The sequence below is a fragment of the Trachypithecus francoisi genome, unplaced genomic scaffold (genome assembly GCF_009764315.1).
Source record: "Trachypithecus francoisi isolate TF-2019V2 unplaced genomic scaffold, Tfra_2.0 Lachesis_group2, whole genome shotgun sequence".
Classification (NCBI taxonomy): domain Eukaryota; kingdom Metazoa; phylum Chordata; class Mammalia; order Primates; family Cercopithecidae; genus Trachypithecus; species Trachypithecus francoisi.
The window spans coordinates 33,336,154-33,362,013 of NW_022681465.1; the positions used below are offsets into that span (position 1 = coordinate 33,336,154).

Sequence of the window (25,860 nt, forward strand, 5' to 3'; positions counted from 1 at the left end):
TGGAATGCAGGAGCCAGGAACAAGCAGAAGCCCCGCCCACATCCAAGTTGGTGGGGGCTGTAACCGCCCAGCCGAAGCTGTGGACCTAGACATCTCTGCACTGTTGGGGACCCAGGAAGCCCCTCTTACCCCCACAAGCTTAGAAATGCCTGCTTTCACTTCCTGGCCTTTCCCTACTCCTGGCACCCACTGTGATTTTGGAGCAAAGATGAGGCCAAGCTCAGGTGCTCTCATGACCTGGCTGGGAGTGTGCATGCTAGGAGGAGTGCTGACACGCCAGCTCCCTGCCACCCTGGTCCCCTCTGGACTTTGGGTTCTAATGAGCACATGAGGGAGGCTGAGAGGTTGCTGAGGGTGGCTTGGCACAAGCCTGCAGGTGCCCTGGGCACAGTTTGAGTGAACAGTAGGTTGATGGTGGAGGGAGGCAGACAGGCTTCTGGGCAGAAAGGGGCAGGTCCCTGGTGAAGCTCCACCTTCAGGCCCGGGATGGCATGAAGCCAGAGGCCCAGAGTGCCAGTTCTGTGGACCACAGTGAGAACTTATGGTGCTTTATCTGACTTGCCCATGGCCACCCATGGACCAATCAACATGCATTTCCTCTCCTCCAAAACCCATAAAAACCCTGGACTCAACCATACTAGGGTGTCAGGATGACGTCCCTGCAAAGAGGAACTACCCACTGTGGGTCTCCTCTCAGCTGAGTTGAGCAGACATTGGGAGCACCTGCCTGAGAGAGGAGCTACCACTGTGGGTCTCCTCTCAGCTGAGAGCTGAGCAGATATCAGGATGACCTCCCTGCAGAGAGGACCTCACCCACTCCAGATCTCCTCTCCACTGAGAGCTGAACTCATTAGGATGAACTGCCTGCAGAAATGAGTTACCCACTTTGGGTCTCCTGAGAGCTGTACTCTTACTCAATAAAGCACCTCTTCACCTTACCCTCCAGTTGTCCACATACCTCATTCTTCCTGGACATGAGACAAGAACTCATGACCTGCCTAATGGTGGAACTGAAGAGTGGTAACACAAATAGGGCTGAAACACGCCCCTTGCTCACCATGTTGTGGGTGACAAGGAGAGAAGAGAGAAGGAGGGATGAGCTATGACCCTTCAGGGAGCCCAGACCTAGGAGCACCCGAGGCAGGTCATTGACACCTTTTGGGGCTCTGCAGTTCCTGGCATCTCCAAGCTTCTGGGCACCACTGCATTCCCCGGTGCCCACAGTGGAAGCCACTTGTGGTATACCTGGTGCAGCTGCAGCCTTTCAGGGAGCCAGCACCTGTGCCAGCACTGAGAGCTACCTGCCCTGTCACAGTCAGCATACCTGGCTGTGTGCAGTGGCCAGACCCCACACTCGCTAACTCATGCACCCCTTACTGCTCTGTGCCTGTCTTGCCCTTGGCAGGCATGGGACCTGGGCTGGATCCTCTGACATTACCACATAGGTGGAGAGTCTGAATGAAGGTAAACCCTATATTGAAGAAAGCTAAACTGAGAGGGAAGCCAAATTCTGTTTGTTTCATCTCAGTCTCTGGATCTAGCCATGCTTGGGCTTTTCAGTTATATGAATCGAACAATAATAATACTTTTTATTGATAAATTGTTAATTCTTCATTATTATTTTCCTCATTTATTATATCATCAGTAATTCTTAATAACAAGAATTTATAACAACATATTTAGTTCTTAAACCTGTTTCAATTTATTTGTGATTACTAAAGAAGCCTAAGACAATGGTGTGTAAAATCATCAAGTCTAGAACTCTGAATTTCAGATCTTTTTTGACCTTAACCCAGTGTTCTTTGCAAACTTAATAGAATGGCTAAGACTGGGCCATTATATCGAATAGCGCTGTCTCCTTATCTAGAAGTACAAGTGAGTTGTAAAAACCAGTGCAATTGTGTTGTTCTAGCTACATGCGTGCTTGACACTCTTCTAACTATAGATGACAAATTAATTACCAAATAAGCAAATCAGAGAATCACAACTACTGGGAGTTTTTATCATGAGAAATCTCCTGCTGAGATGGTAAAATTATTAGGCAAATAAGTACAAGGCTAGAACTAGCATCAGAAAGGACTCAACTTACCCATCAGTTTTCTAGACAATATGTGTAATTTGAAGGCATGAAGAATTATATAGTATAATATTCTTTTTTTTTTTAAGTCAACAAATATTTATTAAACACCTGCAGTTACTGGAAGGAGGCCATGATGCTGGACACACTGTCAAAGTCTGTCTTCTCTACAAGGTTCTTGGGCTTAATGTTCTCTTCCTGGCTACAGTGAAGATCTACTCTGACTCATCAGCATTCCAGGTGTATTTTCTCATCCACACCTTCAGTTGGCTGTCCGACAGATACCCAGGCATCTCAGCCAGCAGCCAGTGGTCAATGTGCTGGTGATACCCACAACAGGGCAGATAAGCATTCAGACAGAGTCTTCAAAGCCAGTTATACCTTCCAAGAGGTCCATGTTTTCATCCAAGGCTTGCCAGAAGGCCTGAAAGAGGCTGGTCTCCAGGTCCTTGAGGTACAAAATGCGTCGGATGGCCACTCTTCTTGATGTGCCTGGCCAATCATCCACTTGCACAGCGTGAAGTTGGTATGTGGCAGGTTGGTGAGGGCCTTCAGCTGGATCTGGGCAGTGATCGTGGTCTGAAAAAATGCTGGGTTGGACTGGTACAGCTTCAGGACAGCTGGGTTGGCTTCCAGATCATAGACACTCTCTTTGACCTGCATCTCCACATAGCTCTCCAGGGTGGCCAGCTTCTCAGGATTGTTCCTGTTGATACTCTTGAGCAGCTTGCCCACACTGGCTCTCATCTGCTCAAATATCAACATGACTGCTGTCACTTTCCACAGCGAGGGCTGGAAGTGAACACTGGACTGGCACGGTGTCCTCAAATACAGCATTCTTATCATTTACTCATTTTAAGGTAGTTTGTATAAAATGCATTTTTGTTCAAAAACAAAAAGGGTTCTATTGTCATACTTGTTTTTTATAAGCTCCTGTTGTATATTATATCTTGGTATATCTGAATAAGAGCGCTTTTTAAAATCAGGTCTTCATTGGCAAATCCTTTCTGTATGATGGTACAGTGTATACTCCATTTTCAAACCCAGAAAAATGCATGTCCTTTTTTTATATCAGTACTTTGGATATGTGATAGACATCTTTGTGTTTTGGTGTTTCAAAAATGTTAAGGCTATGAACAGGAATCATATTTACCATTATCAATGATTATGTTCTCTTAATTAAATCATTATACTATAAAAACACTCCAAATAGATTTGCTTATTCTAGCCTGTAGATGTGATTCAAAAACAAAGAGGAGGTTCTTGGGAGGCCACGAGTGGCCTTTTCATGCACCTAAGTTACTTCCCTGGTGGAATAAAGAGCATCAGGGGACTGAAGGAAGAAGCTGCTGCTAAGTTCTGGCCCTGAAGATAATTTGCATCTGGGTCTTTTTGTGAATTGAGTTTGAGGCACTGGGGTTGATGACATCTAGGCCTAACCATCACTCTACAGAGACCACATCTTTGAGAATATTACTTTCTGTGCCTAAGAATGTTTTAAAGTTCAACTACTCTCTGTAGCACTATGTTTCTTGGAGATGAACTATGGAACACCTGAATTCACCAGGAATGCTTCTTAAAAATGTAGATTTCCAGGACCCACCTAGTGCAGTGAATCAGAAACTATGGGAATGGGACCAAATTAGTACTTCTAAAATAAGTACTCACAGTTGATTCTTACTCACATTAAAGTTTGTGAAGTATTGCTGTAGGCTACATCAACTTTGAGCTACATGTAGGTGACAGTCTGGGAAACAAGCTCTAATACAAAGTCTATGGATTAAATTGTCATTCAGCTTCCTAAATATTTGATTTTATATAACATCTGGATGAGAGTTAAAAGATGCATGGTAATTTTGAAAAATAATATGCTGATTTAATAAACTAAAGAAGAAAGCTTAGAACAAAAGATTTTATGCAAATGAGAATTCAGGGCCAACTCAGTGAATGACAAGCTATTCTTTTAACTCTCCCAAATCATATTCTCTAGGTACTTTAATAGAAGAAAAAATGAAAGCACAGCTGTTTCCCTTTGCTTTTTTAATAAGTCAATTATGCCCATTTTAATTATCCAATTTAACACATCCAACAATTAAGGCATTCAGATTTTGGTGCTAACAGTCATATTAAAACAACTCAGATGCTGTCTTCCCCCTCCAAACATCTGTAAACTATAATTTATGTGATAATATAGCTACCCACTTATTGTAATTGGCAAGATAGAATAGCCATTCTTGAAGACAATGGTTTTCAACTGTGACCGCACATTAGAAACACCGGAACAAATTGAGAAACATGAGCTATACCTGTATTCCATTGTCAGCCAACTAAATATAGATCGCTGGAAAAAGTGAGTGCCCAAAAATAGTTTCTTAAATTCTCCAGGTGATTCTACTGTGGCTAGGCCTAGGATTCACTCCTCTGGGGCATTTCTCAGGCAGTGCCTTCTCTGACTCGATAAATGAAGTTCAGCCAAGAATAATCAGTGGAAAGATTGCCTGAAGTCAATGTTCATTACTTTCCAGGCTACTATCTTCAATTAATCCAGGTTGGCAGAATAAAAGTGGAGTGCTAGGACAGGATTGTAATGCCCTAGCAGACTTACTGTTTTCAAATTTCCCTTCTGTACTCTCATGTACTTTACAATTAGTCAATTATATCTGTATTATTCCAACTACTACTATGATGCCTGAAAAACAGGCTGGCATTTTTGAAAAAGAGTTCTAGATTCCTATCATTTTAAAGTGGAAAATTATCTGGTTCTTACTAACTTGCATTGAGGAATTATGAAAAAGATGTTTTAAAACTAATCTGCAGTCACTGTAAAAGATGAATATATTCCTATGGATGCATGGGAATTTTATTTTATTTTAGAGAAAGGATCTCACTCTGCAGCCTAGGCTGCAGTACAGTAGATTGATCATAGCTCGCTGCAGTCTTGAATTTCTGGGCTCAAACAATCATCTGCTTGGCCTCCCAAAGTCTTGGGAGTATAGGCTTGAGCCACTATACCTGGCCTGAAATTATTTTTTAAAAGGAAAACTATTATTAGTGATCCCTACTGATGGATCATTTGCATATGTAATTTGAGATACGGGTTTCCTCTTAGCTGTGACCACCTTTTATTAAAGTATTTATCCTTTGATTGATATGTAGGCAAAAACCCTCTTTGGATTTTAGAAGAGCCTGACTTTACAAATGTATGTATGTAAACTCAGGCTGGTTTTTAATTTATATTGGCTACCTAACAAAGTATCTTCTAAATTTTGTACAATACACACATTTCTTTTGGTGGAAGACATTGAGTAAGTTTTTTTAATCTTTGTGGGTTTGTGTAATTATTATAAAAATTGTATGTAAAATATTTGCAAATTTTTACAAATATGCAAAAACTGGAAAATACACTGACAGCTAATGCTCTGAAAACACTTTATTACACAAATTACATTCAGATTCTGAAAATAGTGTTCTAACAGTGTAGCCATCTAAAAATAAGACATCCCAGAAACACACCAACTGAAGAAGAAAATTTAAAAGAGAATTTAAATAGAGACTTTTTTTATTTCCCTCATTGCAATATAATGTTAGTGATTTTAAAAAAATAGGAGATTTAGCAGCTTTGTCGTCATGTAGCACAAAGTTTCTCTTTACTGCCACAGGCTGAGAATGCTGAACAGGAAAGGCACCAAAGAAAGACACTGGCAATGAAAGTGCTATTGGGAAAATACTGTGTTCAAGCAAAGAATGGGGTTATTTACATCCACCAAAAAGTCTCAAAAGTGTAAATGGGCAAATCTTCCATAGTTAGATTAGTACTATGATGGAAAAAGAGGACTGTTTCTCTAGTCTATGTTCATATAAAGACAATGGCACTGTTATGAACTTTTAGGAAACTCCTCAACTAGAAACAGAAGCCAACTTAACCAAAACGAAGTAAATAAAGTGTGTACAGTCCCACATAGACTAGTACAGTTTACAATTAAATACACAGAACTTTAAACGTGCTAAAGGGAAAGGTATCTGACATTCTGGGTAAATCTCACAATCTAAATCAAAGCTTGGTTTTCAGGAGGAGGAAGGTGCGGGTGCAGGCAGAGGTGCTGAATACTCCTCTTCTGATTCACTTCCGTCATCCTCCTCTTTCTCTTGGTCACTGCCCTCGGTGCTAAGCCGGTCAAAACCTTTTCGACTGTAACCCTTACGGCTTGCAAAGAAATTTCCAAGGTTTAAGCCTCCACTTCCCTTTCCTGAAAAAAACCAAACAATAACAAATTGGGTTAAGTTTGCAGCAATGATTCTGTTTCCTTGTAAATTCTTAAATGGTAAACAAAGTCAGAAGGTGGGGATGGGAAAGGGGAGATTATTTTATTTATTTTAAAAAATAGAAAAACAGACAAAGAGACTTATCCTTCAGAGCCATATAGATGCTACTATTAAAAGAAAGAAAAACAAAAGCTCTCAAGTATTATGTATTTCTGTGGGAATATTTCATATTAACGTTCACCTCCTGCTTTTCTCCAGCTCTCTGTCCAGAACTAGCCTCCCTGGAGCAGCTCCTCATTTCAATGACTTAAAGAAAAGGTCATCTTCACTATGATAAACATTGACATGCCAACAGGAGTGACAGAAAATTTGCTGAAGACAAATGAAGCCAGGTAAAAGGCAGGGGAAGAAAATTAGATAATGCAGAATGGGAAAAATAAAACTGAGAAATCTGCTGCCAGACCCATGCACTTCAGTTTAGTGTACAGTGTACATTCGGTATTTAATCTGGGAGATGCTAAGCTGTATACAAGGTGCTTTATCTTCAGAGACAAAATATGAAATGTCTCCTTGCTTTTTAAAAGACATGTGCTTGTTGACTTTGAACCAAACATAAAGGGTTCTAAAAGGTCAATGGCATACCTCTAAATCTTCCCAGTACTCTTCCTGAACTTGTCTCGAGTTTGTGTTCAGAATCTGCTAAAAAAAGATGTCACATTTCAAAATGAGTCCCAGTCATCTTCCTCAACCCATGCACTCAACTTCCAACTTAAATTCAGGAACTTGTAAATGATAAAGCAAGACCTGGCTCTTGTCTGTATGCAATTCTAATTTTTAAGAAAGGCGGTATATTTTCGAGGCATACATAAAGGGCCCAAGCTGGGTTTGACTCTGCTTGTGACTCTTACTGGCTGTGTGATCTTGATACATTACTTCTCTGAGCTTCAGTTTTCTGCTCTGAGAAAAGAAAGATCAAGGAGAATCCTTGTCTGTAAGGCTGAGATCAGACACTGCATGTGACACATTTAGAACAGTACCTGTAGACATACAGTAAATGCTCAATAAATCATAGCTTTTTTTAATCAGGAAATAATTGTTACCAATAATTTGTAAAATTTTTCAATCTTTGGTTATTATAATTTAGGAATAATTGCCTTCAGCTTTACTATTTCTACTGACAGTACATGTCTTGCTTGAGAAAGCTTTGGATCCATGCATGTCGTTTCTTCTTTATGTAAGACATAAGTGAAGGGAAAGGACATGACACGTTGAGTATTCTCCAAGCATAGTAGGTGACCTACATGTTCCCAATAGGACTGCCTATCTCCATAAAGGATAGAAGACTCTCTTTCCTTATGGGGAGGCAGAACTCCCAATGGGTTTCATTATTCCCCTCACTGTGTCTCTCCCTGTACTCCTTCCCAGGCTTCATCACTCCCTCAAGGGCTATGGTCAGGAAAATCAGGCCTGGGGTTGTCCTGTTAGGTCTTTAACCAGGACTGAAGGCAGCATCATGGAAAAAGATAGCGGCAGATTAGACGAAAGGGAGAAGACAGTGATGTAGAAAGAAATAGGCAAGAAGGGAAGAAGAATCTGGTAAGACTGTTAGAAAGCCAACAAAGTAGATTGTAAGTTCTGCAAGGACATTCCTTAGTTTTGTATCCCCCTGTGCCTAGCACAGTGTCTGATATGGAGTCAATACATAATAAGGAATGATGAATAAATGGAAGGTCCTTTATTAGGGTTTTTAATAACCTTAAACGGGTAAGATCTATCAAGGACAAATTTGGAAAAAAAGTGAGAAGCTGATCTACTACTACTGCTACATATGAAACTGCAATTTTTCTAAGTAAAACCCGATCAAGTAATGGCAATTTTCTAGGGTTTGACCTGGGTTTCTGCCTTCCTAACACATTCCTGTAGTCAGCATCATGTAACAGTGCTATGTCACATGTGCTTAACAGCAAACAGGAGGGACCAAACCTTCCTTATTCCCTAGCCACTGCTTCTGCCAGATTGGGTTGGTTACCACCATTCCTGCCACCTGCCCCTAGGCCCCAGTGTTCCTACTACGCTGTGTATTTATCACTGCACTTACCACCCTCTACTATAATTTTTTTGTTTCATGTCTCTTTCATATGTTATCTATTCTGTGAGCTCAATTGATTTATTTATTCATTCTTTCAACAACAATTTATTAAACCACTAGTATCAGGAACTATTATTTGTGCTGGGGACATATCAGTACTCAAGATATGGATTCTTTCTCATTTGAAGCATGTATATATCACCATGAAGACAATTACTATGTTTATTTCTCTTTGCCTCTACTTATGACAGTTCCAGATCTGTAACATGGACTCAATAGAAGTCCTTTTTGGGAAGAGTTAACTATATTTTTGCAGAGATTTATTGATGGCAGATAGAAAGCAAAAGAAAGTCCAAGAAAAATTCCCTTTTACAACATATTAAGTTGAATTTTCTGTTTTCTGTTTCCATGCCTTTTTCTGTGTCAGGGCTTTGCCAAGGGCACTGAATCCCCGCCATGGCTGCCTTGACCTGAAATAGGATCAGATGCTGTTTCTTGATCAAATGCTCCCCGTCTTCCCGGTGCATGGATTTCTTCCCACACACAACTACAGACTTGCTCTAGGACTTGGGGACCCAGCCAAGGGACTGCTACTGAGAGGTGAGAAGCATGATTTGGGTTATTTGTTTATTTATTTAGATGTCCTAAAATAAACTCAGCTTTTGGATCCTGTATTGTGATAATTATTTCATAAAATACTAACTCTGGTATTAGACTCTGCCTTGTTCAGTTATGGAAGGCTGATGGTCTAAATTATGACTATTCAAAAACTATCAAATGGTTTGTTATAGAAATAATTAATTTTCCTTGAAAACTAAGGTTTAAGACAAGTGTTTTTTATAACTTCTTATGCCTTTTATTACATTACCAATGATTATTCATCATAACCATTGGTGGTATTAATTGAGTACTTCCTAGGTTCCAGGTATCCTGATAAATGCTTATGTACATTATTTCATCTAATATTTGTACAACCTTGTAAGGTAACTATTTTATCCTCACTTTTTAATGAGAAAACTGGTCTGGAGAGATTAAGTAACTTGCCCATGGTCATGTAGCTAGGAGCCAGAGCCAGCCTAATGGGAGAAAAACACAACCCAAAAAACTGACCCAGGTACTTTGAGGACTGGGCCTCTTCCTAACAGCAGATATCTCCTCCTCTGGTCATTCAGCTAATTTATACTGACTCTACTACCTACAATTTCATGTGGAGACATTAATTGGGCTTAAGCCAATTGCTAAAAGGTAGCATTAAAGGTTATATTTTAATCTAAATATCCAAATTTCAGAGTCTCCAGATACTAATTTTTACTGTGATATTAACTAGGGGCAATATTTGGAACACAGACAATAATGTCAAAAATGGTAGAGAGCATTAAAAACAAAAAAACAAAGACAGTGAAAAAAATCCCAAGCAAACTCCTGAGGATAATTAGGCCAAACACTCTTTCAAAGGCAGGTTCCAAGGTCACGGGGCTCATTTTACTTGCCTCCAAAGGCCCTTGATTTTTTCCACCGAATAAATATGGCAATGGCCAGCAGGACAACCACCGGAATAACCAGAAGGGTTGTAATGAGAACAACAGGCACTCCCGAGCCTGGCTTTCTGATCAGTTTCTGTTTCTCTTGCATCTTCTGTAATTCTGAGGAGGTGGGTTTGTTCTCCATTTTGGTTTCAACAACTGCCTCGGCTTCTTCAGGAAAAGAAGAGTTCACAATATTCAACTGACTCAAAGATTTCAAACCCCCCTTACCCACCCCTACCCATTCAAATCAATAACTGTTCACAAAGAACTTGTTGACTCCAGTGTACATGGGGTTCATGTTTTAATACCTGAATCTACCAAGCTGGCAGCAGGCATTGTGATTAGTTATTTCCACTGAATCGTTTTTCACCTTCAAATTAGTTTTCTTTTATTCTACCTTTAATACCTTCTTTAGCTATAATTCCACAGAGTTTTCCAAAGGTAAAATTAACAAGGCAGTATTGAGTAAGGGAAAGAATTGGTGTGCATACTGGAATCAAACAAACCTGGGTACAAATCCCAATTCTCCTATATACTAGCCGTATAACTTTGGGCAAGTTACTTAAATTATCTGGGCCATAGTAACTTCATCTATAAAATTTTAATAATAGGACCTCCTTCATAAAACTGTTGGGTGTAAATGTCTATCATAAAAAATGCATATAATAAGTGTTTGCTTCCTTGTATCTTTAGTTTAAAAATATTTTTCATGTTCAATTAATTTTTGATACTTCACATGTATGCTGCACACATTAATGCTAGGATTACAAAAGAAAAAAGGAACTATGTCCTTTTCAGGCTCTTTTATATTGTTTTCAGCAAAATGTGAGTACAGACAGATGAACTGTATATCCTTTTGTTACTGATGAAAATAACTAACAACTATTATAATAACTAAAACTATTCTGTAACATTGGCAGGTACTGGGTAGGTATCAAGCCTAAAGTACTGTTTGAGAAATTGATGCAATGAAACTATATATATATACACACACACACACACACACACACACACACACATGTATGTATATAAAAGCTGCTGCAGTGATCTTAATAACTAATGACGTGAAAATAAGGTTGAGCTTTGAGACATCCTTGCCCTACTCTAGTGTACAAAGACTGGTAAGAACTTGCCCAGACTAAAAGTTAGAACCACATTTGCAGGAAGACTCACAGGTCATACATTTCTGAAATTTCAACTTCTTGGTATGCCCTTCTGCCCTACAATACAGAATGCATTGTAAAGCCTCAAGAAGATTTTGACAAAATGGTAGGGATAACACAATCAGGAAAATCTTTGGTTAATGTTTAGTAGGTACAGACTCAGCTTAGTAGCTTGCTGGACACTCCTCCGAATAAATGTTTCTCAAATTATTTAAGACACTGTCAACATAATTTATAATACAAACGGATGGTAGGTTCCAACTTTTCGCTTCAACATTCTGAGCCAGCGTCTTTTACAGTCTCAATGACACCTATTGAGTACTTACACCATTATCAGGCATCGTTTTCCTTTAATCATCACACCAAGCCTATGAGTAGGCACTATTATTATCATCACCATTTTGTAGATGATCTCATAGTCCTTTCCTTCCCTGTACTATGGCTAAAGGGACACCATCCTTTGTTTTCTTTTGTCCACTCAAGTGACTCTTGAAACTTGAAAGGGAGGGAAGGAAAGGAGTTGGTTCATAAACCTAGAAATGGTTCAAATATAACTTTTCTATGTCTAGCTTCTGAGGAGAATACAGGTGTGATTTCTGTTCTTTCTGACCACTGATTGTTTTGTCTTTTTTTGTTTACTATAGGAAAGATATATAAAATTGCTCTATATTTAAGCTTATTCTATATTTAAACAAGAAAGTTGCAAAAGTAGATCATGGGAGTAAAAAACATAGGCCAAAGATGTAGGCTGGCATTTAAGAACTTGTTCCTTTTGGAAGAAGGAGTTGTTCCTGTTTGAAGTGGGTATTACCAGAGTAGTTACTGCCTGTCATTTAGTAAGTTTATATGCACCTAATATATAATGGGTATACTAGGTCATATCTAGTTTCATGGATAAGGCAGAACCAGAATTAGGCAACATTAAATGGAAGGAACTGTGGATGATACAGGTGAAAGACTAAAAGAATCAGTTTAGCATTCATAGAAAGTAATGAGAATGAGGCAATGAACGTGCTAAGATATAATACATACACGGCACTTTAGAAATTCTTGATTTTCACATCACTTCTGATATTTTGAGTGTTATCTACTAAAAATACTTAAAGATTCCAACTTTTGGAACTGGCTGAAATGTATTTAAGATTTAAAAGATGCTCTGTATTTTTAAAAAGGAGGCTAAAAATTTAAAAAGTTCCATTCTGAAGAAAATAAACAATATTGCTACTCTTCACAAGAGCGTTTATATGTAGGGTAAAATGCCTAAAACAATAGTTATAACTTAAGAGTCTAAGAATTCCACTGAAAGCATGAAGAATAATCCAAATTCTGCCACTTTCACTCTTTATCCTAAATTCTTTTATTAAAAATCCCAATAATTTGGAGCATCTGTGATGAATGAAGAGAGAAGAAGCTCTAAGATTAGCCAGAACACTAGGTTTCTGGAAAATAGGAGGCACCTAGAATGACCATTCTTTTGTCATATAAAGTGCCAGGTGTATTCTGGGTAGAATAAACATGCCTTACAATTGTATAAGAGTGCAAGCCCTTGTAGCATCTCTATAGATATTTGGAAATAAACAAATTTTCTCAAAACTGATGTATGACAGTTTTTCTTCTTCTTTAAAGCAATGCATTTAGAAAGGAAGGCTAGCTGCATTCCTTTGTGAGTGCACATATACACGTATGTGCAAATCTGTCTCCCCCTAACAGAAGAGAAGTCTAGAGACCACTTGGAATTGGAATAACTGGGACAGGAAGGGAAGGGCATTCTTAATACAGCAATTGTATCCCAGTTCATCACAGACAGAACTGAAGACCTGAAGGCAAATGGCATACTAGGAAGTAACTGGTTAGAGGACATGAAAAGTGCGTATAGTACCGATGAGATCATTCTTTTTTTCTTAAGTGTAATGTGCTTCCTTACAATGTGTTGATTACCATAAGGCCTAAAAAGCTAACTGCACTAAAGAGGTTTTTTGATTTTTTAAAAGTTTTATTGAAAGTGATTGGCCATTATCATCTTATACTGAGGGGGGGGGGGTCCCTGGGGGTGAGGGCTATGCTTTGGTGAGATATTGGTATACCTGTTTTATCTCTAGTAACTTTATTAGGAAGCTTAAATCCTTTTCATTAGTTTTTTTTATCATCTCAAATTATCTTATCCTTACAATTTCCTTAGAACACTGGTTCTGAAACCTTTTTAATAGTAATAGTTATATGACCATTCATACTAGGGATAGGTGTTATCAAAGGCAACTCAAATTTGGGGATTTAAAATTAACATGTAACTACAAGGCTATTAAGTCTGAAACTGTGTTTTCCCTTCTCTTTTATAAAGGGTTGTTTGAATTAAGCTTCAAGATATTGATAAAAAATAAGATCTAGAAATCCAGCATAATTTACATTCCTTTTGTAATAAGAATATAATCTTAAAAAAAGGTTTAATGAGGGTCACATGGGTTCAAAGAAGAAGAGACAACTTCATTTGAGTTTGGGTAACTATGAAAACTGGACTGTCAAGGCAAGACATTTCAGTAAAATTTACTGTTTGAACTGCTGAGTTTGACCACAAAGTCGGAAGGTTTCTGATCAATTGGACTCAGTGGTGTGCACATGGGAGAGCGGAAATGGCCCGTATGACAGCATTATTCATCCTTCATTGACCGGCTAAGGTGAGGTCAGTATGGCTAAGTTGTTCTCAGCAGGCCAACCAGTACCACCTAGAATTTTTTGGTGAGATATATTTAAACAGAAATGATCTGAGACTATTTTAAAATTCTAGAGGTTTCAGAGTAAACTATAACCATTCCCAACTTGCACTTCTTGGAAGAATTTATAGTGAATGAACTGGTGCTATCAGTCTCTCCTCAGCAGTATAGCAATAGTGGTTAAGAGTGCAGACTTTGGTACCAAACAGATTTTGGTTTAAAGCTTGATTCTAATATTTACTGTCTAATATTTACAGTAATTCTGATCCTCAATTTCCTCATATATAAAATGGGGATAACAGCAGTTACTACAAGGTTGGCATAAGGATTAAATGTAATAATTTCTGTATAGCTAATTGTTTCTGCTCTGTAAGTGATAGCTACTATTAACAGTATGATCTTTCCCAACATTTTTATTCCAGGACAAACAGAACTTGCCAACAATTCTATATATAGCAAAGACATAAAACTAGGGGGATAGGAACTTTCCTTAGTATATGAGTGTGATATGAATGCCACTTCATAGTGTCACTTGGGTAGGATCTCTACAAATGCCAAACAATTGCCATTTGTTTTATAATATTATATTACCCCTTGAGCTGGCTATATTTTCTTATCTGTCTACATAAAATCCTTAAACTCCCCCTTGCTGTTGCTGCTTTTCATTTCTTTTCCAGCTGCTTTGATGAGAAAAGAAAACAAGTAAGCCTAGGGTTGTGTCTGAATGTCTAGGTGAATCATTTGTAAAGCAACTAATAATGGAATCCCCTTGCTACTTAAATATTAGGTAGCATGAGAAACTCATGGTGAGTCCTTAACTGGAAATGACATGTCAAAACCCTGCAGATGTTAGAATGTACAAACATAAACTGATCCTAGGAAAAGGACAAAATAAGTTGACAGGGACTCCACATGAACCCAGTGGTTGCTTACCAATAGCTAAATCCCATTTCCCTAGTCTTGATATTATATACCAGTGATATGCTTATTTGTATATGTGTATATGTATGTAACTTTCCCCCTCTTTCCTTATAAGGCTATAAGGTCAGGTGCAGTCTCATTTCCCTTAGACCTGCGATAGTGCTTTACACACAGAAGGTCCTCAGTAAATCATGGGAGCTGAATAAGATAGAAGCTAAAGAAACAGCTAATCTTTCCATACTATTATAGCACTGACATACCAAAGATATTTTTCATTCCTTTATATTAATAGAACATATTAAGAAAAGGTTTTTCCAATATGCCAAATGGTATTTTTCTACCTGCTTGGGGTTAATGTACTCCCCAAAGTGGCTGACTTTTTTTCTTCTCTGAATATCTCTGGCTCACTAGTTATAGATTTCTTGTATCCTCAATCACTTTTCATCACTTGAAATCAGTAATTTGAACTCATTATGACTGCTCCATTTATCAAAAAAAGAGAAGTGGCAACATACAGGTTTAAAGGCTCAGTACATAGCAGAAGTCATTGATAATTTACCAGATTATATTTTTAGCCTGGTAATTTTTTAAGTTGCAATCAAGGGCCATAAAAGAATTCAACACAGCTAGACTTTGGTTTTATAGTAATAATAGGAATCTGACCTACCTTTGATTTCCTGGACCTCAATGCCAGCCTTTTTAACTGATCGATGTTCCACTTCTGTAACAGCACAGCAAGGAGAGAAAAAAGTCAGAATCTCCAAAAAGAACATTTGAAAATTTAACTTTGATATTAATTTTACTCAGTAGAAAATATTTCCTTAATTCATCAAATGCATTATATTAGAAACGAGTTCAATGCAAACCACTAATTAAGTGGTCCATGAATCCTGGATAAAATCTCCTAGGGAAAGCTAAAATATTTCTAAGGACTTCATATTTAGAATGAGCTTTTTCTTGTAGAGTTCATAATATTGTATTATTTCTGAAAGACCAAGCAGTTCTGCTTTCATGTGGACAATATCTTAGACTGATTACTAGTTCTGCCATGTTGGGTTACCAGTCTTCTAGTTGATGTTAATGGATTTGACCAGTTAACTACAAGGATGCAAATAAATAAGACACCGATTTAATCCTCAGTGGCAGTCTTACTGTTCCAAATGTACTATTTTCCAGATTTATTGCACTTTGCTCTATGCAGAGGGCTTCTCTATTTTGAAGTTGAATGCCATAGCGCTGTGCTTTTCCACCAGGAGATGTACCAAAGTCACTTGGGAGAACTTTCTAAAATACACATAATATTATTCCTCTTCTTTCTGTAGATCTTGAGTGGGGACTGGCCATGTGTATTGTAACAGTCCCTGCCGCTGGTAAATCAGACATGCATCTTCTGAGTTTCAAACCACTAGGGTGGTATAAAGCAGGGGTTGCCAAACCCCAGGCCGTGGCCTGTTAGGAACTGGAACGCACAGCAGGAGGTGAGCGGCAGGTGAGTATAACCACCTGCGCTCTGCCTCCTGTCAGATCAGTGGTGGCATTAGATTCTCATTTGTGCCTGAACTCTTTGGTGAACTGTGCATGCAAGGGATCTAGGTTGCATGATCCTTGTGGAATAGTTTTATCCTGAAACCATTCCCTCTGCCCATGGTCTGTGGAAAAACTGTCTTCCATGAAACTGGTCCCTTAATGCCAAAAAGGCTGGGGATCATGGCTGGGCCTCAGATTGAAATCTTAATGAGTTCAGGAATCATATTCCTATCCATAAAATTAAGATATTGGCTAGATTTTCTTCTGAATTCTTCTCCATCTTTAAAAGTATTTGTGCATTTGTTTTTGTTCTGAAAATCCTCAGTTTAGTCATGCAGTTAGGGGTTATCCATCTATCTTTGCCTTCTTGTCTGACCATGCCTTCTGGATCCTCTTTGACAATTCAGGTGGTGAGATAGCCACATTTGCAAGGGAAATGTGAAGCTACTGCTGGAGTGGCACAGTCCATGGGCATCTCTGCTCACTCAGTTCTAACTTGGTTCTTCTTACACAACTGCAAACATTACTCAAAGGATAGTTCTGACTATGAAAGTTACCAAATTAATTGATATCCAAACCCTGTATGGTATCTGATTATGTGTTTGGACTCCTGGTTTTACTTTCCACTGCTGTAATTTGTTTTCCTGCCCTTTTTTTTTTGAGACGGAGTCTCGCTCTGTTGCCCAGGCTGGCGTGCAGTGGCCGGATCTCAGCTCACTGCAAGCTCCACTTCCTGGGTTCACGCCATTCTCCTGCCTCAGCCTCCGGAGTAGCTGGGACTACAGGCGCCCGCCACGTCGCCCGGCTAGTTTGTTTTTTTTTTTTTTTTTTTTTTTGTATTTTTTAGTAGAGACGGGGTTTCACCGTGTTAACCAGGATGGACTCGATCTCCTGACCTCGTGATCCGCCCGTCTCGGCCTCCCAAAGTGCTGGGATTACAGGCTTGAGCCACCGCGCCCGGCCTTCCTGCCTTTTTATAATTTATGTTTGCACTTTTATAATTAATATTTTTCTTCATCGTTTACATATCTTGTTTTTGTCCTTTATCTAAAACTACCTGTTGCAGCTCCTGATACCTCAAATTTATCATCCCTAATTATTTTCCTCACTCTCACCTTCTCCTATTTGGGCCCTGCCATGTTTTAAAAGTATTTCTGGATATTGAAGTTTGTGTCCTATCAAGCATTTGGTACATTTCAATTTAAAAAATTTATTTGTTTTAGCATGATATTAGGGGTAAAAAGTTAGTCTACTTTTTAGGGATTAAAAATGACGTCCAAATTGCAATTAGAAAACTCCACAACTAGTTGGTGGGATCCTGATGCAGCAAATCTATACTTAGACAAAACATTTTGAGTTACATGAAAATATAGCAATTCAGTTATTTCGGAAAGCTGAAGTCCAAGCAGCAAATTCCAAGTGCTTCCTCTTTGGGATAATATGTCTCATATAGATGCTGGTATCTCTAGATGCTCAGCAGCTACTGAGAGCGAAAGGGCCATATGGGAATGATGCCTTATGGAAAGAAGTCAAGCCCTCTGCTTTGCCAAAGCCCCTCCCTCCTTCTGGAACTAAGCTGGAATTAATGTTGACTTTTAATGTAACAGACAGTACTTCAGGCATCAAGAATTTCCTGTGGAAACAAGGGGATAAGTGCCAGCAAAAAAAAAAAAATATATCATGTTTCTTTCCACTTAATGGACACCAAATAGGTCTTTTAACAACTGCTTTATACTTTGATTCCTACTCTCATCAGTAAAAAGGAAATGCAAATGTTTTTGTTTCATATGCTTTTAAGCAATCAAACTGAGGGAAAATGTGAACAATAATACTATGAAAATCATACTCTCAGTCAAGATGAACTTCCACACGGTGTTGCTATGAGCATCTCCAATGTACACGGTCCCATCTTCAGACGCAACAATATCATGAGGCATATCAAAGTGCTGCCAAAATAAGAAGCCACACATTAAAGTGGTGAGCCTTTGCTTGAATCCTTCATGAAAAGGCAGAAAAACAAAGCAAAGTCAACAACAAAACATACTGCTCAAACCAAAGCAAAATATTTCCTATTGAAGCAACTCAAGGCTGAAGGGAGTCATTCATTTATTCATTCTTGGGTACTGACTCTTCCAGACATAATTCTAAACATTGAGAAATGCTAAGGAACCCCCACCACTGACTTTCAAGTTTTTTAAGTGTTAAAATTTACAGGTAGGTTATTTTTTACAATACTGTTTACTTGTTGTTACATTATGTCTAGTTATTTATATTGATTTTTGCCTTCAAGTTTCTTCTACCTTTTAATAACTATCAAATTTACTTTTTAAAATTTGTACAAGTAAAAAAGTCTAGGTATTAATTTTTAGTATTCCCATCAAGCTATCATGTGCTATCTTAAAAACTATTTGTATATTATCGATAAGAAAAATCATTTCAGAGATTTGGGACATTTAATTTTTTGAAATATATACTAAGAGATATGTAGCAATGTGGGGTTTTATACTCTTGAAGTCTTATGTTTGTGATGTTTTCAGTCAGCAAAGGAAACAAATTGAGTGTTACCTCCAAGTATTTCCTGGGCTTTTGTCCCTACTTCAGATGTTCTACATTTTAATGTATCTTTCTCTGTTTCAAATCATTGTCATCTCCATTATGAGGACACAAGAGACAGGGGAGATCCTTTTATGACTTTCTTTTAGCGGTCACCAAACTAGTTCTTGGAAGAGAAGGCTTAAAATGTTGTGCTGCTGACATTTCCATCTGTCTCTGGAAGCCTCCAAAGGTGCCCTGGGTCTGGCAGTTGGCAGGATATAGATAACATCTGTCACCTTTGAGGCCAGAAGACCTGCCTGGATACACAGTTATCAAAAATATAACTAGTGAGTATCCAGACTGTGGGCTTATCAGCCAACATCTGCCTACCTGATGTGCTGAGTTCAAAGGGTACTAATGAGACAAACTACTGTTCCTAGCTCAGTTTAGGTGGAGCAGAAGAATACATGCTCTGGAGATACTGTCGTACTTTAGAAATCATCAAGTTTATCACACTGAAAAGAAAAATGAGATAGCTGTGCCAAGGAGTCTCATTTTTTTCATACTCTTAAATAAGCTGTGACAAATGTGTAGAGGAAAACAGAGAGTCAGAAATCAAAATGCTGCCTTGCTGAAATCCTGCAGGCTTGTCATTAAATGTTCATCTTTTTTGGGAGGTTCACTTAATGGATGGCAAAAGACTACCAAATGATAGGCCACTCCTGTTCTATACCGTAATATGTTCTTAGAAATTTCTTTATAAAACATATGGTTGTAGAATACTTCATATTTTCTGATAGGAAAAATATAATGATGGGGAAATAAAGGTGAGGAAGGAATGTGTAAACTATTCGCTGGCTAAGAACTTTGCTTTACATAAATCACAATATGTCATAAATTCAAGGCAACAACAATAATAAACCTTTATTAGTGGCTCTCAAATGAGAGAGCCACTAATCTGTATTTCTAGCAGAACCTTGGCCCCACTGATCCATGGAGCCAAAGGTTCTGCTAGAAATACAGTACTTTGGGGCCACTACAGGAACTCAGGGAGAGGCTTAGTAGATGGGACTCTATCTTCTTGCAATCAGAAGAACTCAGTTGTAATCTTTTCAATGAACTGTTCTACTGCTTTGTGTCATTTGAAACAAAATTATGTTGTTAAATTTTAAGACCAAGCTTTAGTATTTTTAGAGCTACACAGATTTAAAGATCTTCTAATCTAGCCTTTGCAGACTCTTCTTTTAAAGTACCCCCAGCAAAATAAAATTGACATGAGAAAAGCATGATAATATCTTTACCAGGCATCTGGTGACAAAGCCTGGAGCAAACTGCCTTCAAAATCTTGTATTTTATTTTAAAAACTCATAAGGATACTTGTGCTCTATTCCACAGCATAACAATGTTTACTTCAACATAGTAAGTTTAAATCTACTTAATATTAAGTAAAACAGTTCTTCTACGTTGCACAATGTTCATGTTGTGGCTTAATATAGCCCTTGGCATACCAATGTGTACTTCAGGAATGAAAAGGTTAAGCACATTTCAAAGTCAGAAAGACCTAGGTTTGAGATCCACGTATGCTACTCCATGTAGTTTGAACAAGTAATTTAACTTAGGTGAACTTTTCAGCTCAAGTACTATCATTTTAATTATCACTGTGAAGGTTGGAAAAACAACATAAATCTGGGCTTTTTTTTTTCTTTTGATATGGAAGGCTGGGGAACATTCTCTTCCTTTTCCATATGAGCTGCTACACAGAAGATGACAAAAAATGCCTGTCTGAAGAGTGTGTGTAAAAGCAGATATTGAGGGACCACAAGCCTTTCCTTTGATTACAGGGGGAATGACTTGGGGAGTGACAATGTGTATTTTTCTCTCACAGCTTTTTGATAACATCTGATAGAACCATTTTCTTTATTGTCCTACTGTCTAAGCTTCCCTGCACAGACATAAAAACAGAGTCCCTACATTCAGATGGAAACATCTCTAAAGAATGTAATAGTAGAAGATGGAGAACTGAAACGTAAGATGAGATAAGGAGTGGATATGCACAAACAGAGGCACAACCTCCTTATGTAAAACTTGACCTTTGACGTGAAGAGGGATCTCTTTTTACACAGGAGTCAATAGACCATATTATTTCCTTCACCCAAAATTAATCTTCGTTCAGTTTACTGTGTCAACACAGAATATATTTCTATGTTTTGGTGTAATATCAAGTCTTATTTACTGAAAGGAAAAGCAAACTTCATCTTGGAGTAAGACTGTCTTTTCAAGTTTGCTGAATTGACCCACATATTGTGACTCATTCTTTGCCTAACATCTGATGAAGGCACAATACTTTGGAAATTTTAATTGAGAACTCTTCAGATTTCTATGAGGTTAAGGCTCGTTTAGCCTCTTGCTTAGCACTTAGTTTTGATTTCTAGATGCATATTTAAATTAAAAGTTAATATCCTGGTTGACACAGTACATTATCATTAAAAGAACGAGCAAGGCAAACACTCCACTAATACAAAGCAAAGAACTGAGAGAAAGTTAAGCATCTCACTTCCTTTACCAACAGACATGAGGAAGTTAGCTCAAAGGGGCACAGTAATGAAGACTGGATAATCAATAAGGATCTGAAAAACTGGAAATAAAATATTATCACTGTAATGAATTTCTTTCTGCAGGGCTGCTATGCTTTGAGATTTCATTGCCTGTTGCTTTTCTAGTGAACTATTTCTAGAAAAATTTTATTTGTTTATATAAATAGAAACCTAAAGAAAGGAATTTATACGGGAATCTTTAGTTTAGATTCCTTTTGGTTATATTCAGATCCTGTTACTATGGCTAAAAGCTCCAGTGAAGAAAAGGCTGTGTCTCTTTCACCCTTATACCCTTATTCACCTTTGTACCCTTAGTACCTAGCAAAATGCCTGACACAGAGTAAGTATTTAATGCATATCTCTGGAATAAAATTTGATAAACACCAGACTAGCTGTCAGTATTCTAACAGACAAATTTCTATGAATAAAACATTGAAGCATTTTACTTTCACCACTGTTACTCAACATAGTACTGGAAGTCTTAGCTAGAGCAATCAGACAAGAAAAAGAAATAAAGGACATCAAATTGGAAAGGAAGGAGTCAAATTATCCTTGTTTGCAGATGGTATGATATGATATTTGGAAAATCCTAAAGACTCCACCAAAAATACTATTAGAAGTGATAAATTCAGTAAAGTTGCAGTATACAAAATCAACATAAAAAATGAGCAGCATTTTTGTATGCCAATGTGAACAATCTGAAAAAGAAATAGAAAATGTAATCCTATTTACAATGGCCAAAAATAAAATTAAATACCTAGGAACTAACCAAAGAAGTGAAAGATCTCTACAATGAAACCCATAAAATGCTGATGAAAAAAACTGAAGAGGACACACACAAGGGAAGATATTCCATGTTCATGGATTGGAAGAATCAATATTGTTAAAATGTCCATATACCCAAAGCAATCTGCAGATTCAATGCAATCACTATCCAAATATCAATATTCTTCACAGTAATGAAAAAAATTCTAAAATTTATATGAAATCACAAAAGACCCAGAATAGCCAAAGCTAACCTGAGCAAAAAGAACAAAACTGGAGGAGTCATAGTACCTGACTTCAAATTATACTACAGAGCTATGTAACCAAAACAGCATGGTACTGCCATAAAAACAGACACATAGACCAATGGAATCACATAGAGAACCCAGGAAGAAAATCCATACATCTACAGTGAACTCATTTTTGACAAAGTTTCCAAGAACATACATTGGGGAAAGAACAGTCTCTTCAATAAATGGTGCTGAGAAAACTGGATATCCACATGCAGAAGAATGATACTTGATCCCTGTCTCTCACTTTATACAAAAATCAAGTCAAAATGGATTAAAGACTTAAATCTAAGACCTCAAACTGTGTAATTTCCACAAGAAAACATTGGGAAAACACTCCAGGACATTTGTCTGGGCAAATTTTTTTTTGAGTAATACCCTACAAGCACAGGCAACCAATGCAAAAATAGACAAATGGGATCACATAAAGTTAAAAAGTGTCTGCACAGCAAAGGAAACAATCAACCATGTGAAGAGACAACCCACAGAATGAGAAAAAAAATTTGCAAACTACCCATCTAACAAGGGATTAATAACCACAATATATAAGGAGCTCAAACAATTCTATAGTAAAAATCTAATAATCCAATTTAAAAAATGGGCAAAATATTTGAATAGACATTTTTCAAAAGAAGACATACAAATGGCAAACAGACATATGGAAAAGTGCTCAACATCACTGATCATCAGAGAAATGCAGATCGAAACTACAATGAGATATCATTTAACTCCAGTTAAAATGACTTTCATCTAAAAGTCAGGCAATAACAAATGCTGATGAGGATGTGGAGAAAAGGGAACCCTTGTATACTGTTGGTGGGAATGTAAATTAGTAAAACTATATCGAACAGTTTGGAAAAACTAAAAGTAGAGCTATCACATAAGCCAGCAATCCCATTGCTGGTTATATGCCCAAAGAAAGGAAATCAGTATATCAAAGAGCTATCTGCATTCCCACATTTGTTGCAGCACTGTTCACAATAGCCAAGATTTGGAAGCAACCTAAGTGTCTGTCAACAGATAAATGGATAAAGAAAATGTGGTACATATACACAATGGAGTATTATTCAGCCACAAAAAGAATAAGACTCTGTCATTTGCAATAACATGGATGGAACTGGAGATCATTATAAATGAAATAAGCCAGGCACAGAAAGACAAACATCACATGTTCTCAATTATTTGTGGGATCTAAAAAAACAATCAAACTCATAGATATATAGAACAGAAGGATGGTTACCAGAGCCCGGAAGGGTGCTGGGCAGTGTGTGAGAGTGTGTGTGTATGTGTGGTGGGGGGTTAGGTGGGGACGGTTAACTAGAATGATTTTTTAAAATCAGAATGAATAAGACCTAGTATTATATAGCACAACAGTAGGACTATATTCAATAATAATTTAATTGTACCTTTTAAAATAACTGAAAGAGTATAACTGGATTGTTGTAACACAAAGGATAAATGCTTGAGGGGATGGATACCCAATTTTCTATGATGTGATTATTACACATTGCATACCTGTGCTAAAATATCTCATGTACCCCATAAATATAAACATGTACTATGTAACCACAAAATTAAACACTAAAATTTAATTAAAAATAAAATATTGAGGTATTTTAAAGTTTTTTAAATTAGCAAATCTCGTATCTTAGAAATAATATAACATTTTAAGTGTCAGGATATAAACCTGGTTCAGTAGCTGATAGTTGCATTTTGATCCAATTAAAACCAATGAATCTTTACATGTTTTGAAGAATAACACTTATTTGCAGCATTTTAGCAGACTGAATTTTCTAAATTTGATATACTTCAAGCACCTTCATACAGTGTAGAGAACATTCTGATCACTCTGGCAATCATACTGCAGAGAAAGTACACTGAGGAGACAGAAGGGCCATGGGCGCACTGAACACAGTTGCTGTGTTTATAAAAAGCATGTTAGAATAAACAGTGGGAAAACACTTTTGAAGCCAAAAGTAGCTTTTAGTTTCTTAACTAAACCAAATCTTTAGAACTTGAATAAATTCCAGGAAATGCTATTTTCAAGTCTTGTTGCTTAGTACCGTCATAGCAATAAAGAAAGCAAACAAGATTTCTGTTGGGTCTAAGAGAACTATAAGAGTACACTTAACATGTGATGTTTTCTCTACTTGGATGAAACCAGAAAGAGACTGATTTATTTTTTGTATTCTAACTATAGTGAATTTAAAAACCTGCCATCATATGCAGGTGCAGTTCTACTAAGAACCTTAGAACTGCACACATGCTAATTTGCATCTGAAGAAACTGATCTAGGAATAGACAAGGACATTTATTCTAAATAAAATAAAAAATAAAATAGAACACTCCCATCAACTTTGCTAAGAAAGTTACCACATCATCTTAAAAGTTCTTCTAAAACTATTCAAGTGCAGATTGAATGCCAAGATTTATATTTTAGTTTTCTTCTCAAGAAAATTGAAACCTAGATAATATATGTAAATACCTTGCGCACTGGCTTGAAGATGTCTATAATTTCCCCATTGGAAAAGTTCATCACAAATCCTTGTACAGGTTCTTGGTCCCCAAAATGAGGCTTCCCATTCACTGCGAAGAGCAAGCCTGCAACAGCAAATCCAGTTAACCTTTCTTTAAAATATGGGCAAGAATGGACTTCTAATATATCCACGTATAGTAGGCAAACAATAAATTTAGGGTCAAGCTGGTCCCTACAATTGGCAACAAAAGTAGAATATAAAATACTTAGTGTCTCCTCTTAAGTAACCAGATCAGTGGCAAACAGGTTAGTGGACTAACCTCCTTGTAATATGAAAATCAGGAACTGAAATGTGTCTTCCACTTGGAAAGTCAGTAGAAATCAGGAATACATAGATATTGATATATAGATATAATATGCATATATAGCTATTACAGGCATCCTAAATAGGAATTGGGGAAAGTCAGATTATTTAGGCCAATAATTTTGGAGTCTCAGATCTTTTAAAAAATAAGTAATATTTGCCATAGCTACATGGAAAATCCAAGAGAAAATCAAAGAAAATAACTGAAGTTATAGTCTATATAGAACAATCTGATTTTAAACAACTGGAATTTGAAAACATGAGATGCATATTTCAGATTATCAAATACATATTTTTCCTTAATTAAAAAAGGCCATATTTTAAATTTTCACACCATGAATATACTTTGTAGTAAAATTATATTTCCTAATACAATACTGTTTATTCAGAACAATGAAAATGGTGATGTTTACATTAAATAAATAATTCAGATGATTGAACCACTACATTTTCTTTTTTTTTTTTTTTTTTTTTTTTTTTTCCACTCAAGGGTATCTTTTTTTTTTTTTTTTTTTTATTATACTTTAAGTTCTAGGGTACATGTGCATGACGTTTATATCAT

The 25,860-nt window shown here is 37.3% G+C and overlaps 1 protein-coding gene and 1 pseudogene across 16 annotated transcripts in view; both read right to left on the reverse strand.

Moving 5' to 3' along the window:
- Positions 1-2,152: 2,152 nt before the first annotated feature.
- Positions 2,153-3,173, reverse strand: LOC117064418 (annotated as a pseudogene).
- Positions 3,174-5,489: 2,316 nt separating this feature from the next.
- The window catches only part of PAM (peptidylglycine alpha-amidating monooxygenase), a 174,924-nt gene continuing 154,553 nt past the window's right edge, over positions 5,490-25,860 (reverse strand). For 2 of the 16 annotated variants that reach the window (XM_033179016.1, XM_033179007.1), the window contains 6 exons: positions 24,944-25,059; positions 18,121-18,220; positions 15,415-15,468; positions 9,920-10,123; positions 6,983-7,036; positions 5,490-6,324 (listed from right to left, as the gene is read on the reverse strand). In XM_033179016.1, coding sequence (XP_033034907.1) covers positions 6,143-6,324; positions 6,983-7,036; positions 9,920-10,123; positions 15,415-15,468; positions 18,121-18,220; positions 24,944-25,059 — 710 coding nt within the window. In that variant the 3' untranslated portion in view covers positions 5,490-6,142. Of the gene's footprint in view, positions 6,325-6,982; positions 7,040-9,919; positions 10,124-15,414; positions 15,469-18,120; positions 18,221-24,943; positions 25,060-25,860 lie in introns of all 16 variants that reach the window. The other 14 variants (XM_033179006.1, XM_033179015.1, XM_033179018.1 and 11 more) reach the window with 7 other exon arrangements.